The sequence below is a fragment of the Phalacrocorax carbo genome, chromosome Z (genome assembly GCF_963921805.1).
Source record: "Phalacrocorax carbo chromosome Z, bPhaCar2.1, whole genome shotgun sequence".
Classification (NCBI taxonomy): Eukaryota; Metazoa; Chordata; class Aves; order Suliformes; family Phalacrocoracidae; genus Phalacrocorax; species Phalacrocorax carbo.
Genome location: NC_087548.1, coordinates 65,094,284 through 65,110,366, shown reverse-complemented (window position 1 = coordinate 65,110,366; position 16,083 = coordinate 65,094,284). Strand labels below are relative to the sequence as shown.

At 34.6% G+C, this 16,083-nt stretch overlaps 1 protein-coding gene across 2 annotated transcripts in view; it reads right to left on the bottom strand.

Annotated features, from left to right (window-relative positions):
* Positions 1–228: 228 nt before the first annotated feature.
* CEP120 (centrosomal protein 120) overlaps positions 229–16,083 on the bottom strand; it is a 41,964-nt gene continuing 26,109 nt past the window's right edge. For both annotated transcript variants that reach the window (XM_064438027.1, XM_064438025.1), the window contains exons 18-21: positions 14,871–14,993; positions 13,356–13,454; positions 3,096–3,241; positions 229–2,418 (exon numbers count right to left, since the gene is read on the bottom strand). In XM_064438027.1, the coding sequence (XP_064294097.1) occupies positions 2,178–2,418; positions 3,096–3,241; positions 13,356–13,454; positions 14,871–14,993 (609 nt within the window). In that variant the 3' untranslated portion in view covers positions 229–2,177. The remainder of the gene's footprint in view (positions 2,419–3,095; positions 3,242–13,355; positions 13,455–14,870; positions 14,994–16,083) is intronic.

Below are 16,083 nucleotides of genomic sequence, written 5' to 3'. Positions count from 1 at the left end.
AGAAAACTCACCTAAGTACTTCCTTTTTAAACCCCATAGTGACTTGACTGCTGTTTTCCTTACGAGCCATGAAAGAGGCTGAATTAGAAATTAAAAAGTGATATTAACTTGAAAGTCGACTTGTCAATTTTATGGTTTCAAGCACTAAAGACTGTCATACTACCAGATATAGTAAATAAAAAAATTGTCTTTAAATACATAGTTGAAAAGGAAACACAAAATCCTTAATATCTGTTTAAAATTAGAATTTTATTCAATAAAGTAACACACCTGAAAAGTCATAGAAAACCGGTTCAAAAAATCACCAGTTAGGAAAATTGTGTCAACGCAATCTTTGTGATATTTAAGCCTAAGGCACCCTCCAGCGTTTAAAGAAGAAATTACACCTCTAGCAAGCGAGCAAGTATTTGAAGAATGACGCGAGCAAGTCTTCCTGTCAGGATAGAAGCTCCCTGATTCATTTACAGTAATTGCATACAATCACACATCAGTGATGTGACAAAGCCATAATGTAAAGAAATTGTAAAATTACTTCTCATGGCTTTTTATTTGATTTATGAAGGTGTTATTTGCTTTGCTAGTGGAGAGGGATCTCTCTAAGCACACTAATTTGAAAAATACAGTAGAGTGTGCAAAGTATTATGAAAGCATTTCTTATGAAGTCTGGTATTGGTAACTGGTAATTCCTCACAGAACATGATCTCTATGTTTATACAGCTTGTTTAAAATTTTTCTAAGGAGCTTGAACTAATGGTTTACTTAACAGGAGATAGGCTCATGGTAGGGAGGAGGAAAAACAATGCACCTAGAGGCAAAGCCAGACACAATCTAAAAAACCCCCATTTTATAATACCATATGAAACAGGAAGGCCACATGTATACAGCCATGTCCATGGAATTTCACCGGTTTTATATTAAAAGAAAAAAAAAAGATTTTTGCATTGGTATCTTTGTTCATTCTAAAAGTAACAAGACCTAAGATGCTTTCAGTACTTGTCATTCAAGCAGAGAAACATCTGTACATAAAGGACAGGCAAAAATGCCTATTGAAAGGACAGTGTTTTAAGTTAATGTTATTTGCTAGATCCACACAAATGATTTTAAAATTGAATAGAATGAATGCTGGAAACCAAAACTTTTTCAACTGTAATTATGCACAAACTAACATTTCCTGTTGATTTGTCTTCTGGCATTTAACACCTTGAGACATACCCGATTCATACTTCCACAACCAAACAAAACCGTGCATAAAATTTAAGTGGTAATGAGATAACATGCTTTGAAATATATGTTAAGTAACTGGGAAGTGGTTAGGTCTTGATTAAGGAAAACATATTTACTTAGAAAACTCTTGTTTTATGTATGTGTTCAGAATTTAAAGTGTATAAATTAACTGAATTAGTGCTTCAGGTATCTTTCCTCATTAGGGATGGATCTAAGAATGCATATTCGTTTCTGAACTAGGTCTTTACCCTCCTGGGTTCACCCTTACAGGCCTATGAACAAAACTCCTAGGGCAACAAACGCATTTTCATCCTGTACTTTCACTGCATTTTCAGCCTAGTTACTTAATAATTGATTCAGTTCATAAAGTTCAAGAGTTTCCTCCCCCTACACTCAAAATCTTGTCTCTTATTTACTAGACAACTTAGTTAACCACAGTTGGAGAAGCAAAAATTTATTACCTTGTGATTTAGTAAAAAAGTGACAATTGGTCAGTGCTGCACTTCAGAATTAAGAGATCTGTCAGGGAAAACAGCTGATGTCACTTTTCCCTAGTACACTGAAGACATATTTCTGAAAACTGAAAGAAATTATGACAATATTGACCAAAAAACTTAGAATGAATATTAAAAATTTTACAAATAAGCCTAGCCAGGGTGATGCAAAAGAGGTAGAAAACATTTCAGAAGAAAGTACACAGGATAAATACATTTACATATATATACATGTAAGTATAAAAAAAGATTAAAAATACAGACAATATCCCCATAAAACTTACAACTGTGCTTTAACGTCACATATTCCAAATATTTACATTGACTTCAAAAACAGCTAACAATAGGGTGCAAAATTAAGCATGACCGTAAATATTTCACAGAGTAAGTAGTACAGGTTCATAAAAATCACTCACTCTGTTCAAATTTTGGCTCTTTTTAAGAACTTTTTGTATGCCTTTATTTAGTGATGTTCCTTTTTGCAAGAGCTTCTCTGATTTGACGATCCAGTTCACTTACAATATGGTCTTCATGATTATATACTCCTGTTCTCAGCAGGGTATCCCTCTCTTCTATCAGACGAGAAAGATAATCATCCATGTTCTCATTTAATTTTCTAGAATGAAGACTATCCACTCTACCAGCAGAATTATCTTTAATATCTTGCAATTGCTTTCTCTCTTCTTCTTGTTGCTTTAGCCTGATGTTGATAAAATGGAAAGAATCAGAGGATGAGCCATATTATAAACAGCTCTGTTTATTTTCATATTAAGAGATATTTATCTACTGAAGTAGTTAGTAAAATAAAGAAATCTAGAAAAGGTAACAAATTAACCTCTCTAGGGAAAATCAACTAAGAGTAAAAGAAATGCTAATATAAAACTTAAATTCTAACAATCCCTTTTCTATATGCATATGTAGCTACAATACTTGCTACCAAGGCTCATATTTTGATAATGCAAACAGCACCCAAATTAAAAAAGTTCAACATACAGAACTACTGCAGAGAGTTTTTGGAGCACAACAACAGATAATTTAGAATTTTAATATGTTCAAAATATGACTAGTACATGCCTCTTTTCTTAATGCGGCAGTTATGCTCAGAACTGAAGGTTTAAAACAGAAAAAAAAGCCTGGTGCTCTACAACTATGACCATAACATAAAAGGCAGGGTACAGTGGCCTTACACATAGATTTTCTATACTGCAGTACAGCTGCATTTTATAAATGTGCAATCTTTACCCAAGGGACACTAAACTGTGTTCATTTGCTGGACTGACAGCCAATTATAAACTTGATTTAACCTTCTCCTATTTTAAGACAGAGCGCAAGAAAAGAGGGGTGGAGGGGGAAAGAGTCTTACAAATGCTTTCATACCTGTTAAGTTCATTTCTGATATCCTCCAGCTCTTGTCGGTCTGTTTTCCCCAGCTCTTTTTCTTCTGCTGCCAAATAGCGCAACCTCATGTGCTCCAGCTCTTGTTGCTGCTTTTTAAGGTGAGCCATTGCATTTTCTTGTTCACGCTAATGTGGGAAGAGGTGAACATTTAACTCAGTTGACTAGCTGATTACATGTAGAAGTGCTAATTATAGCAACATGAGCAAAACTTCAGGAATGAAGTAACAACAATTATGTCTGCAGCAGGATTATAAATGCAGGAGTTAAAAAGAATGTCTTAGCTGTTGATATCTATTATGCAGTAAGACCAGGGACTACCAAAATTGCACTAAACCTGTACAGGCTGGATCAGTTGAAGCCCAGTCACAGATATCCTCCCATTACCAAAATAGCAAAAATGTTACAAACCCTTTTACAAACTCTGGCTTAAGCTGATCAACATAAAACTTATACTTGTGGAACTGCTCAAGATACCGAGATTCATTCCATCACTCCATGGTATTTTAACTTTTTTTGAGAAATAAACCCCAGAAAAATGCTAAATAGCTGCAGGAAACTTCCATCATTAGCCCCATAGTGCCCAGTGTCAAAGCTTTAAGAACTACTTTTTGAAATTGCAATTTGTGGTTAAAATATAATCCTTGAAAACAGAACTCTGATGAGGTTTCCTTTTACATTTGTCTAGCTCTGTGCGAAACCTTAGATAACTTATCCTGTGGATTTAATCCAATTAATCTATCCATTCTAAAAATCTACTTTGTTCTGGGTTTTGTTTTTTTTTTTAAGTTCTATATGACACTTTAACAAAACTAGGGCTTGAGGCCACTACCACTTTGTGACATTAAAGTGTCTTAATGAGAAGTGTGGTCCTTTCTCCACTTGTTTTCCTCCCAGTCATTTTCCATTTGACCTTGTGCACCAACTCAGTACGGTCAGTCTTACACTCTGAATGAGACAGAAGACCTGAAGGTAAAATGGCATTTCTTCCTGTAGTTAAAAAATAAGGCAGGAGGTTACACAAACATCCTGGATCTAGACATATTGTGAAGTGCAAGGTTACCTTTGTAATTTTGACATTGCTTTCATCTGAAATATTTGATCGTTTAATACAATCAGTTTTATATTTATTATAGTGGTAAAAAAAGATAATTGTTTGATGTGTAAGCCTATTCATTATACAGTCAACCTAATAATATTTGGAAGAGTCTAGTCAGGCAGTTTCCTGAATCTCAGTTCCCAGCATCTTATGCACTCCCTGTTGATGATCAATATGTGGTAAGAAGATCTGAATTTGACAAGGAATTGGTATAAACAAAGGCTCTAATTGTTAACATGAACAGGCAATGCAATAGAGAAGTACTTGACAAGAAATCATAGCATGTATGTAACCCCAAAATACTTTATTTTTGTACTAAATCCAATAAACCAGCCAGTGTATTGGTGTAGAACTTGAGTGAAACAGGCCATAGAGCCTGAAGAGCAACTTGTTGAAGGGATACATACTAATAACGAAACCAGAAGCAGGAATCCTGCCAAAGAGTCTAAGCTGACAGATGACTGAAGTATAACAAAGCACTCAGGGAAAAGATGGCCATAGTTCTTCCTTTGCCACCAAGAGTCCATTGCAGAAAAACATTCCCATGTGAGAGGCACCCTTTTTTATGCAGGACAGGTTTGAAGAACAGTCTCAGACTGAAGTAGAATAGATTTTAGAACAAGAATCTACAGATAATATATAGCAAATATTAACAAGTTGCTACAGCCAGCTGATATTTATCCAAGAGTTTAAGAGTTCTAGGGAAATTCAAACACAAAGTTGCAAGACTAACTTGAGGTGTAATCCATCACTAAAATTGGTGCTGACACCACAGGAATAACTATTTCCCTGTTTTTCGTTTTATTCTTTTTTTAAACAGAGGCCTTACGAATATACAGGAACTACCAGCAGGACTTACTTCTACAATGGCCAAATTGGTTGAAACCATAACAAAACCCAAAAGTAAGAGGATGCATATGTACACCAGGAAGAATTAATCCAGCTTTTGTAGAAAAGTCACACTTGCAACTAGTCTTAAAAAAACCAAACCCAAACCAACAAAACACCACACCAAAGAAATCACCTACAACCAAACACAGAACTAAGCTGGCACAAAGAAAGTCCTCTCAAATTACTCAGTGTTTAGAAGACTAGAGAAATCACTGTGGCCATTTCCACAATAGCAAGAAAGTAACAGTGGATTCCACAAGAATCTACTCTTTGACTGCCTCGTTTATGAATATATCATTCTGGAATAAACAGTTTGCTGCCGATACAAAATTATTCAGTGGGGAAAAAAGCGGATGCAAGAGAATAGAATATTATAGGGACAAAAATATGAATTAGTTTGAAAAGGAAACAGATAAACTAAGAACGCATTCACTGATGTCTGATAAGCACAACAGCCTGAATGCAACTGCTGGCTCATGATGTATGTAACTCATTTACATACTAAGGGCAACAGGAGGATATTCAAAGATATTCAAGCTGTGTTTCTATATCTTCTGCATCTACTGCTGGCCTGTGTATGGGCTAGATTGATATTTCACATCAGTTGGCCAGTTTGGTTTCTTCCACCAATGAAAAGCACTGGCTGAAAGTCAAAACTAGGTACATTTCAAGCACAGACATGATTCAAGTTATTAAAAAAATAGAAATTAATCATTTAAGCAATATACCAAACACCTTAGGAGCTCCTTAATCACAGAATGTTTTGAATTAAGATAAACTTTTGTATTTTAAAAAATGCTACAGATCAAGCATTACTGTTGAAGGATTTAACAAAGACAAGACAGAAGGTGGCAATCTTTTTATTTATTTGCTTGGTTTTGTTTTAATACAGTCCCAGCAAATACCACAATAGTATTCTCTGGTTTCCAAATATCTGGATAGGCAACAGCATCCAGACAGTAAAGCCAAATTTCAAGTATACAATGGGCTATGAGGAGGAATGGAATTATCTTAACAGTTTTGATCACTGGACTTAATCTTGAGGTGTTTGCTTTACTAAATGCAGATAGTAAGATAAAATGCTGAGCATGACCTAGTCTCAAATAGGTTGGTATAAAACCAGTACAACTTAAACTATAGTACAACGAAATAAATGGACAGCAAATCTGATTATCTCAATTACCCAAAATCTAGAAGTATGAGAACAGGCTAACATTTACTTCTTTTTGAGACCATCACTATTCTTGGTATTCTCATTAGATCTCCTAAGTTAAATCATTTTCAAAATAAAGCAAGTTAAAATATTGCTGTGTTTCAGGGGAAAAAGAAAAACCAACCCAAAGTTGGGATTAATACCTTAAGGCAAACATGAGACCTAAAATTCTGAGTATGTTAAATCTCCTTTGTAAAGTTCTATTTAGCCTCAGGAGAGGAGCTATTGCCCTGTAAATGCAGAACAAGTCTAGAAACTTCTACTTGTCTGTCACTACAGGTAAAGAATCCAGTAATTCAGTCTGGTGACTAGCTACTTTTCCTGATCGGACTACATGTCTACAGAAACTTGCTATACAAATCTCTGTATTAAATATAGTACAGCCTACATATCCAATTTCTGGTTTTGGAATTAACTTGTGTAGTACAACCTGGTTTTCCTGTTGACATTATCTAACAATGGTAATTGTATTGGAGGCCACACAATAAATTACATAAGAATGCAGTTTACAAGCAAACTGCCTCATCTGTAGGAAAACAACCCTCATTACTGTGGAGGATGAGGCTGACATCTTCCTCTTAGATGATGTCAAAAATCTAACTCTCTTATAGGAGAGAGGACCCCTTTTATAGCCTCTCTACCTATGCTGGATTCTAGATATTAGCTTCAGTCCAATGTATTGCTGCAGATGACAAGGAAAGGATTAACTTTGGAAACAATATCTCCTTGAATTGCAGTTCAGTTTATTCATGCTCTAATTGTCCCATTTTAAACTAGGACTACTGTCATGGGAAGCTGGGGTATTAATGTAAGTCTGTCAAATCTGTATATCTCAGTGATTCTATTAGAGAATTTTTTGGAAGGTATGTTGCACAAACATCACCCGAAAATTAAATGCTGGAAAACTGCTGCAAAACAGAGTGCACTTATTACTAGCATAGCAAGACATAACATGCCAGCAGAAAATTACACCACTTCCTACTAATGAAACAGATTATAATGAGACACATGATACACACAAATCACCAAATAGCTGTGACTACACTGAATAGAAGTCTTCTAATCCAGTCCTTCAGTATTCTCTGTTCAGTGTTCTGACAGTTGCAGCTTCAGAGGAAACACATAACTGAGTGCTGGCCATAAGAAGCACGCGGAATATAAGTTTCATGACAAGTTGATACGTTACTATTTGAGGCAGGAAAGTTCAATGATTCAGAGGTTTCTGCTGTTCAACAACACACTCACAATGGCAAACTGACAGCAAAAAAGGCACTTTAAACAAATGCAAAGAAAAAGTATACATTAGAAGTAGTACACACACCAAAGGTTAACAGAACAAAGTCCAAAGCTTAGTCGGACCAGGAAGAATTCTGGCAGAATATTCCTAATGCTTTCCTATTGATCAGAAGGGATCTCATTTAATACCTTGGTCCTTTATGCCCTCACTGAACTAGTTAGTTTCAGAACCATACTTTTTTTTATTATTAAGGGACATCTTTAGTGATGTTTAATAAAACTGAGAAAAGGACAAAAGAAAATTATGCAAAAGCCAAGAAGAGATGCAGGAAAAGCAAGGCTTTCCTGAAGAATCCTTTTTTCAGTTCCTGTCCCTTTTAATATTTTTCTCTGGGAAAAATGTCTACAAAAAAAGAAAATTAGTGTCAATGGTCAGCATGCTCATTGCTCAGGCTAATATATCTAGATTTGTAGGGAAGTAAGTCTGAATATAGAGAGTGCTAAATTCTCCTTTTCTCCACCAAGAGGAAAAACTCCTATCAGTACATTTTGTCTCCAAGGTAACATTGGGTAAGACTTATTTTCAGATAAATGTGATTAGAAATTTAGTTTGATTACTAATACAATTGCGATGTAAACATGACAAATATTTGGCATTTCCTTGTTTAGGAGGGGTGAGGGAGAGGACAAGATTAATTTTAGTCCTGTAAGTCAAGAATTTCTGTAGCGTGCCATGCCATGACCCTGAATAATGACATTTAAGCACAATAATATTAGCCTAAAAAAATAAAAATCAACATTTTCTGGGCAAAATTTCCCTAGCATTCAGTTTTAGACAGCTGAACTTGGAAAAAAGACATGAAAGCAAGTGAGAAGGGATTTTGCAGATTCATTTATGACAGATCTTGTGTGTAATTTAAGTTATACACTTTGTGATTTTCAGATGTCTTTCCCAACATTAGTCTTTGACTCCTTTAAAAGTCTGTCATAACAATTTTCAGGGTGCATAACAGCAAACTTGCTCTATGTATACCATTCATAGCAGAGCAACAGAAACCCATTTCCTGATAATCCATCAATACCAGAAGATGGCAAAGAATTTACAACAGTTGTCTGATAAGAAGTGTGGCATGCTGATTTTGAATTAATTTATATACAATTTTGTTATAAAATGTTGAGGGATGATAAAAAGACAGTCTTTTGTTACGATGAGAAGGAAGGAAAGACTTCTTATTCATCACAGTCATTAAATTGGTGCTGTTTATCAGAGACATTCAGGTATTAAATCTACTTTTCCCACCACGGTTTTACAATCCATTGGACAACAAGCACTTTTTTTAAAAAAAAAAAACAAACAAACCAGACGAGGGACTAAACTCTGCTGCACAGTAGTACTTGAAATGTAACAGAATTTACTGTGAGATCTTCCAAAATGAAAAAAACAATATTAACAGAACACTTCTGTACATTTACAGCACTAATAAAACAAAGACCAGCATATCTAAACCCACTTGTAACATCTTCATTTTATTCTGTATATGCTTAAAAGCCAAATTATAATTGAATATGAAGTGTTTTTTAAGTGTACCTCAGTGCACACAAGTTTATACATACATACTCACATGCCTAAAATTCTCAGTCAAGACTGTCTGATATACTTTGCATTTCTAGAGAGAATATGCTCCTACAATATATCCTGAAATAAGGAACATTTCAGATTTATTCCCAGCTGCTTCTTGTAGCCAGTCAGGTTGTTTTAAGCCTCAGTAAGAACTAGTAGAATACTAAATTTTAAACTCTTAGAATTTTGCATTTTTAAATTTCAGGTAAGAGAATGCTCCAGAATCATCAGCTGCTAGACTAAAGGCAGCTTTGTGAATAGAAGGTAAGACCCACCAGAAATTCAGCACACTTGAAAACTTTACTCTTGCATCACCACCTAATTATCATCAGCCACTATCCCAGAGTGAGGCAATCACAGATAGACCAAGAGTATCATGTGCAAATTACTCTGAAAATTATTTTTGCAATATACCCTTAGTTGGCCCAGGTACTTCTTTTTCCTCCACTACTTTCCCAGCACTGCTAGTCATGCTATTCCTTTTGCTCATTTTCCTTCCTTCCCGCCCCCCCCGTAAAACTTACCACCGATACTCCTTTCTCTTATTAATTTGATATTTTGCTGTCCTCCTCTTACATCCCCATAAACAAAACAAATCAAATCCCAACAAAGGCACATACTAGTTATCAGATAATTTACTTCAATGTTTTACTATTTTCTTCATTAGTTTGCATCTCTGTAACATACTGCTTCAGATGCAGAATACTGTTTTAGGAGCTCGCATGGAGGGAACTTCAATCATGATTTCAAGCCTATAGTACTACAGGAATATCAGCATTAAATAAAAATTAACCAGTAATAAAAAACCCTCAAAATTTCAATTATAATCAGATCATAAATGAATCCCTGTATGCCGCCAGGTGCTCTAGTTAAGAGGCTCTTCAATCAAGGAAGCACAATCTTTATTTTGCCATAGCTGTCTATAAATCCAAAAGGGAGATGTAAACATACATACTAGACTAAACAATGGCTAAATAGCAGCCACTATTCACTCTCCCACTCACACATACCATGCAAGTCTGTGGGAAAAACTTACGATTGAAGCTAAGGAACTCAAGTAAAGTTTTCTGAAAATAACCCAGAGCTGACAAGTCAGTAGGAGGGCCTGGATGGTTTCAAGACACAGTTTTTAACCAAGACTTGGACCTCCAACTGGGTTTTTTTTTGTGCCTTTTTTTTTTTTTAAACAAAGATTTACATCCCATCCTTGGCTAAATTACTTATAAATTAATCAAAATAATTACTGAGTGGATAAGCAAGACACTGGACAAGACAGAGAGAATGTCAGCCAGACAATACAGTCCATGTTGTTTAAACAAATGCATCAGTGCTGGTTTTAACAGCTCTGTAGGGCACAAACACATTAAAAGACTTAAAAAATATTTATACAGAACACTGAATAATGTATGCATGTACACTGTGATTTTGGTTTTCTAGATTGTAACAGAGATTATCAACTCCTGAAAATGATATTTCTGCCAGCTTTCATTTTTGTTCTGATACATTGTTTCTTGCACTCAGACAGGTACTGAATTTAGCATCTAAGATCTCTGTAAGTATGTATGCAATTTTGTGTAAATTGTTTCATTGCTTTCAGAAATAACACTCACATACATGAAAAACCAAAGAAGTCTCATTTGTGTAGCACTGAGATCTCCCAGTCCGCAACCTTTGAAAGAAAGTTTTTGAAACCTCTGGAAATAATAAAATCTACCTGGATGTATTGATACATAGCTAACTTGACATTTTTGTCTTCATAATGCTGAGCAGGGGTATAATAGATGAAGTATTAATACAAACTTGCACTGAGTAACAAAAAGGGAAGAAAAGTAAGCTAGGTGAAGACTTTTCACTCAGCTTTACAAACAGTGTTCAAGTGCAACTAACTTCTGTATTTTGCTAAGCACAGGTAAGCCTGATGTATACGTGTCCTCATGCATTTCAGATTTTTTTTTTGTTACTACTGGCACTGTGTTTAGCATTCAAAATACTAGACGTGGAGAAGTTTAGAGCTTTTTCTATTAACAGTCCCATACTTTTCTAAGTTATGTACTGCATATCTCATATTCTGCAAAATATAAAACCATCACAGATGTGTGCTAAGAACTAGTTCCAAAGTAAAAGGAAACTTTTTAATTAAGGAAACATTGACTTTTATGGTTGCAAATCAGAAGAGCATTTTACTAAATGCTTAGCCTGTAGATTATGCTTCTTTAATTCACAAATTGACTGTACTAGGTCACCTTTGAGTAATGGAAATCTCTGTTTAAACATTTTTTTGGCAATGGGCACAAAGCATTAGATCTCATTTCCAAGACTTACCAGCTGGGTTTTGTCATTAACATTTATTAACAATCTAAGATATGGCTTTCAGCGTCTAATCCTCACTACACAAATGTTTTGTATAGTTCTCTAGAGAGCTTTGGTGTGACAAATTACTGGCACAGATTACAGCCCTGTGGCTATTCACCAGAGGCAATGCAAAATTAACATGGTACTAATCCAATTTAAACAAAAAATTGGTCAAAGTATGCACAATTGCACAAATCTTCTGAACTAAAGCAAATCTAGAATTCATGAAGCAAAGGTTTCCAAATTTATATTTAAAACATAGTAAACAGTTTCTGACCAGCTCTGCTTCAACTTTTATCTGGCTCTTTAAAGTCACTTAAATCCTTTATCAATAGACTATAAGATGAAGCACAGGAATATAAAAACCACAAGAAACTACTTTGAAAGGGTTTGTTCTTAGTAGAAAAGTTTTTGGTGTTCACTGTATATGCCAACTTATTTTATGGTTCAGACTTTCAGCAAGAGGGTCAGCTGAAACCATCACATATGTTACTGAATTCAGATTGTCAGGTCTACAGTGATGAAATTTATAATAAAAACCTGATACTGATACACACTAGTGTTAATCTGGCACACAACGATCTTCTCTTTTATTCTAGAGGGATTTTTAAACATGGCAGAAAGAAGAAGATAGCCTGGACATTTCATGTCTGCTGAAGAAACCTTAATCAGAGAGATAAGATTTATATTCTTTATCATCTTGTCAGGCATGGATGTTTCCGGAATTGGAGATGAGGATTCCTTACCTTTTATCACTAGGCAAAAAAGGACCAATAAGGAGACAGCAAACAAATATGAGCTTTTAATTATTAATAGTTAATATAAAGCACATTCCCTCTCTTCAAAGAGAAATAGATTAATTTTTAGCTTCTTACTCTCCAAAACCTGAGTACTCCAGCAGTAGGAATGAAGTAGGAACTATAGTCCTTAAAAAAAACACCCTGCACTTTCTCTCAGAGAGGAAGTAGGTGTGAATACAGGCAATAAGAACCTTTTACTAAACTTGAATTCTGAAGCTTTATGCCTGTGTCAAGGTTTGTTCAGCAAAGGGATTAATAATTTATTGTTTGTCAAGGCCAATGGAAATGTTTGCCATCCTTAAGTATACTGTTGTAGCTAATGTTTACTGTAACTCATGAAAGACAGGCTATGACAAACAACACAGAGGCATATGGATTCATTGAGGATGAAGCTGGTACTCCTGCAAGTTTGAACACAGTATTTTCAAGTCGTATGTGTATGGCTCTGTGTGGGTATATACACACACAGAGACATACATGCACTCGAGCTCTGTTAAAACACATTAGTATGAGATTAGGATTTCCAAAAGTAGGAGAAAAGTTTCACTTGCAGTTTAACTTTTCTGCAAGTTAACTTCATTTTATAGCATTCAGCAAACCTTAAACCAATGCTCCTAAAAGCAAAGATTTTTTTCTCAACTTTACTCCATTCATTTTACAATTAAAATAGAGAACGGTTAGGACTGTAACTGACCAAGATGGTTGGACAGAAACAATATATTTTCACTGGAATTGCTGACTAAGTATTATTGGGAACGAGATTTATGAAACTTCTCTTTTTTGAATCACACCTCCTTTTAGCTATGCTAACATTCGTTACAGACATGAGCCTTGGTCTTTCCTGAGTACAACATCAAACTCAATTCAGTTTTGCTGTTCTCATTTTTGTAAAGAGCGTAGCTCAGAGCTTTAATTTTGCAAAGACAAACGCTAATAAAATGAAAATTGCCAGTAGTTTAGACTAATTTTAAGTAGCTTCCAACAGAAGGTTAACTGGGTTGTCTCATATGACAAAAGAAAACCTGCATACCTGTTTTAACCTTGCAAGTTCCTTCAAAGCCCTTGTCCACTGTTGTTTGTAGTGGAGCTTTGACTTGGTAGCTGACTCCAATTTTCTTTCAAGTTCAACCTAAAAGCAATTAAAATCATATCAGCTGAAGCAATAACAGCAGTAACAATCACCGAAAGATGTATATATACAAAGGGTCTGGTTTAAGAAAAGTGTTTATGTAGTGTAACATACAACATCATCTAAAGCTGTTATATAATATAACATAAATATTATGGCACATGAACATTTTCTTGTTTAAAATATAGCCTTATTTTTATTAGATAGCTGTCTATACAAAAAGGAAAAGATTAGTTTTTAGCACTAAATCTGCTGGTGTAACCTTTAAATTTAAGACTCAAATTAGCAAACTCCCTCCCCCCTTTTTTTTTCCTAAGCAAGATTATAAACACTAATTTAACAGAAACACTAATGGATAAATCTTGCCTTTAAAAGGTGTGTAGCTTTTTCTCTTTCCTGCAGCTGATAGAAGATACGTGCTACATTCTTTTCTCTGAAATAGACATCTGTTCTAATCACTCTTTAAAATATATGTATCTAGTGTGAATCTTTGATCTTACTATCTAAATTAATCTCTAAAATAAGTTACACACCTTAAAAATTTTGCTGCGTTCTGTGCAGAAAAAATTTAGCATTAGAAGGCAACTTAAAACAGTTATGAAGCACCCAGAATACAGTAACCTGAAAAATGAAGCATTCTTAATTAACAACTCTGATGCAGTGATATTTTCTTTTAATCAGGCAAAAATTGTTTACCACTAAATTTGTGAAAACCTAACAAAATATTCAAGCAAAGAGCTTAAAAGGTCTGTAGAGACAGAAAAATTTTTAATCATTTGGTTGCATTATTATAAATTATTCAAGCATGCAGTAACATGCAGACTGGCCATGTAACTGTGAGTGCATTTTGTGCCAGGAAGCCTGATCCAATTTTTTTCAGCATGTTTGGTCAACAGTTTGACCCAAGCTTCACAATATGGGCAAAATATGCCCATATATGTAATTTTAATTAAGCAAAATATCCTCTACTGAAGCCACCCATGGTTTCTAAGAAATCAATTTATGACAGGGATTCCATTCCATTGATAAGTAGCACAATCTCTTTTCAGAAATACTTGATAAAAAACCAATGCATATAATGGAATACCAGTCTAAATTAATTGTCACAAGAAAACCTTCATCTTTATTTAGTTCTATAAACAGAATGCTCAGAGTGCCCACATAACTCATGATGGTAGCAATTTAAATATACATGTTAGTTTTTTTCCCGACTTAGCCTCTAACACTACTGCTTCCTCTGTAGAAACAAGGCCACTGTTGGCCTTATTTATATCTGAATATTTCAAGTGTGAAAAAATTGTTGGAAAAAGTATAACAAAATGGAAAAATTAACCAGTTTATCATGCAAGGTTATTCTACATCTCCCTTATCAGTGTCACTGCAACAGTTTTTAAAGACTTGAAAGCTCTAAGATACCTTTTCTAAAGTGAGAAGATTTATTTCCGATTGTAGCTGGATTTCTGGTTTGCTACTTTGCTGTTCTTTGTACTGCTGGAACTCCTTCTCAAAAATTTTATGCTTGTTTTCTGCTTCATAAAGCTACAATAAAGATATCAAGATATAATGCAAGTTAGCAGAAAAACCCATTCCCAGACAAAGAATTAGGTTACAGAACTTAAGGTACTCCTTAGTCCCTGAACAAGCATCTTACTGACAATTATCTGATATAATACAGACACTGAAAGCTACACATTCATAATTAATGATTTCTTGATGATGGCATACAGCAATGTTTTAATAGGAAGAATTTTAAAGAGGATCTTTGCTTAGTACTGGAAAGAAAAACCAAGTCTGTCCTCATATACAGAAGATCAAGATTTATAAACATTGCTGTTCACATTTCTAAAACAACTTGCAGAAGAAACACAGAAAACAAAACTATTTAGATTTATGCCCATCTTTTAAAGAAAGCCAACAGTGTTATCTTCTACATGAAGTTTTATTACTTACTCAATTTCACCAACATAACTTGTTTAGGAATGTCTGGAAGAGGAAACAATTAATACTTTGTACCACCAAATAATGATTTGGAAGAAAGGCTGAAGTACAGAGACTTCAGTGACTAATGACTTAACACTATGTACCTCTGCCCTCACTGTGCGCTTCTACAGTTTCATGAAGATATTATAAAAAGACAGCTTTGCTTTTCATCTTAAAATGGTTAATTTGAAAACTATGCCAATACACAATTACTTTGCTACAAAGCAACTAACCAAGTCAAATGTTTAACAGCTTTTTTCATTATACCATATTAAAAAATTAAGAATGTTTTATAAGATGTTTTGTAACATTAGGTTACATTTTCTTCTGTTAAATATTATTCAACTTAATACACCTGATAGAACTGATGCATTCCATTACAAAATATGATCCCAAATGCTGCACTTGCATTTTTGTCCAACTAGTAAGTGCAAATATTTCCACGAATTGTATCAAACAGTTTAGACTACTGGCTGAAAATGCTTCAGAGAATTAATTTCTGTTTCAAAGCCTATAACTTCTTCTATGAATACATCAATATTTTAATTCTTTGGATCTCCTAACTGGGTCATCTCTATTGTTCTTCAAAAATCTTGCTTTTTGCACCTATTATTTTAATAGAATTGATATAAGAAAGCAAAAAAGGCTT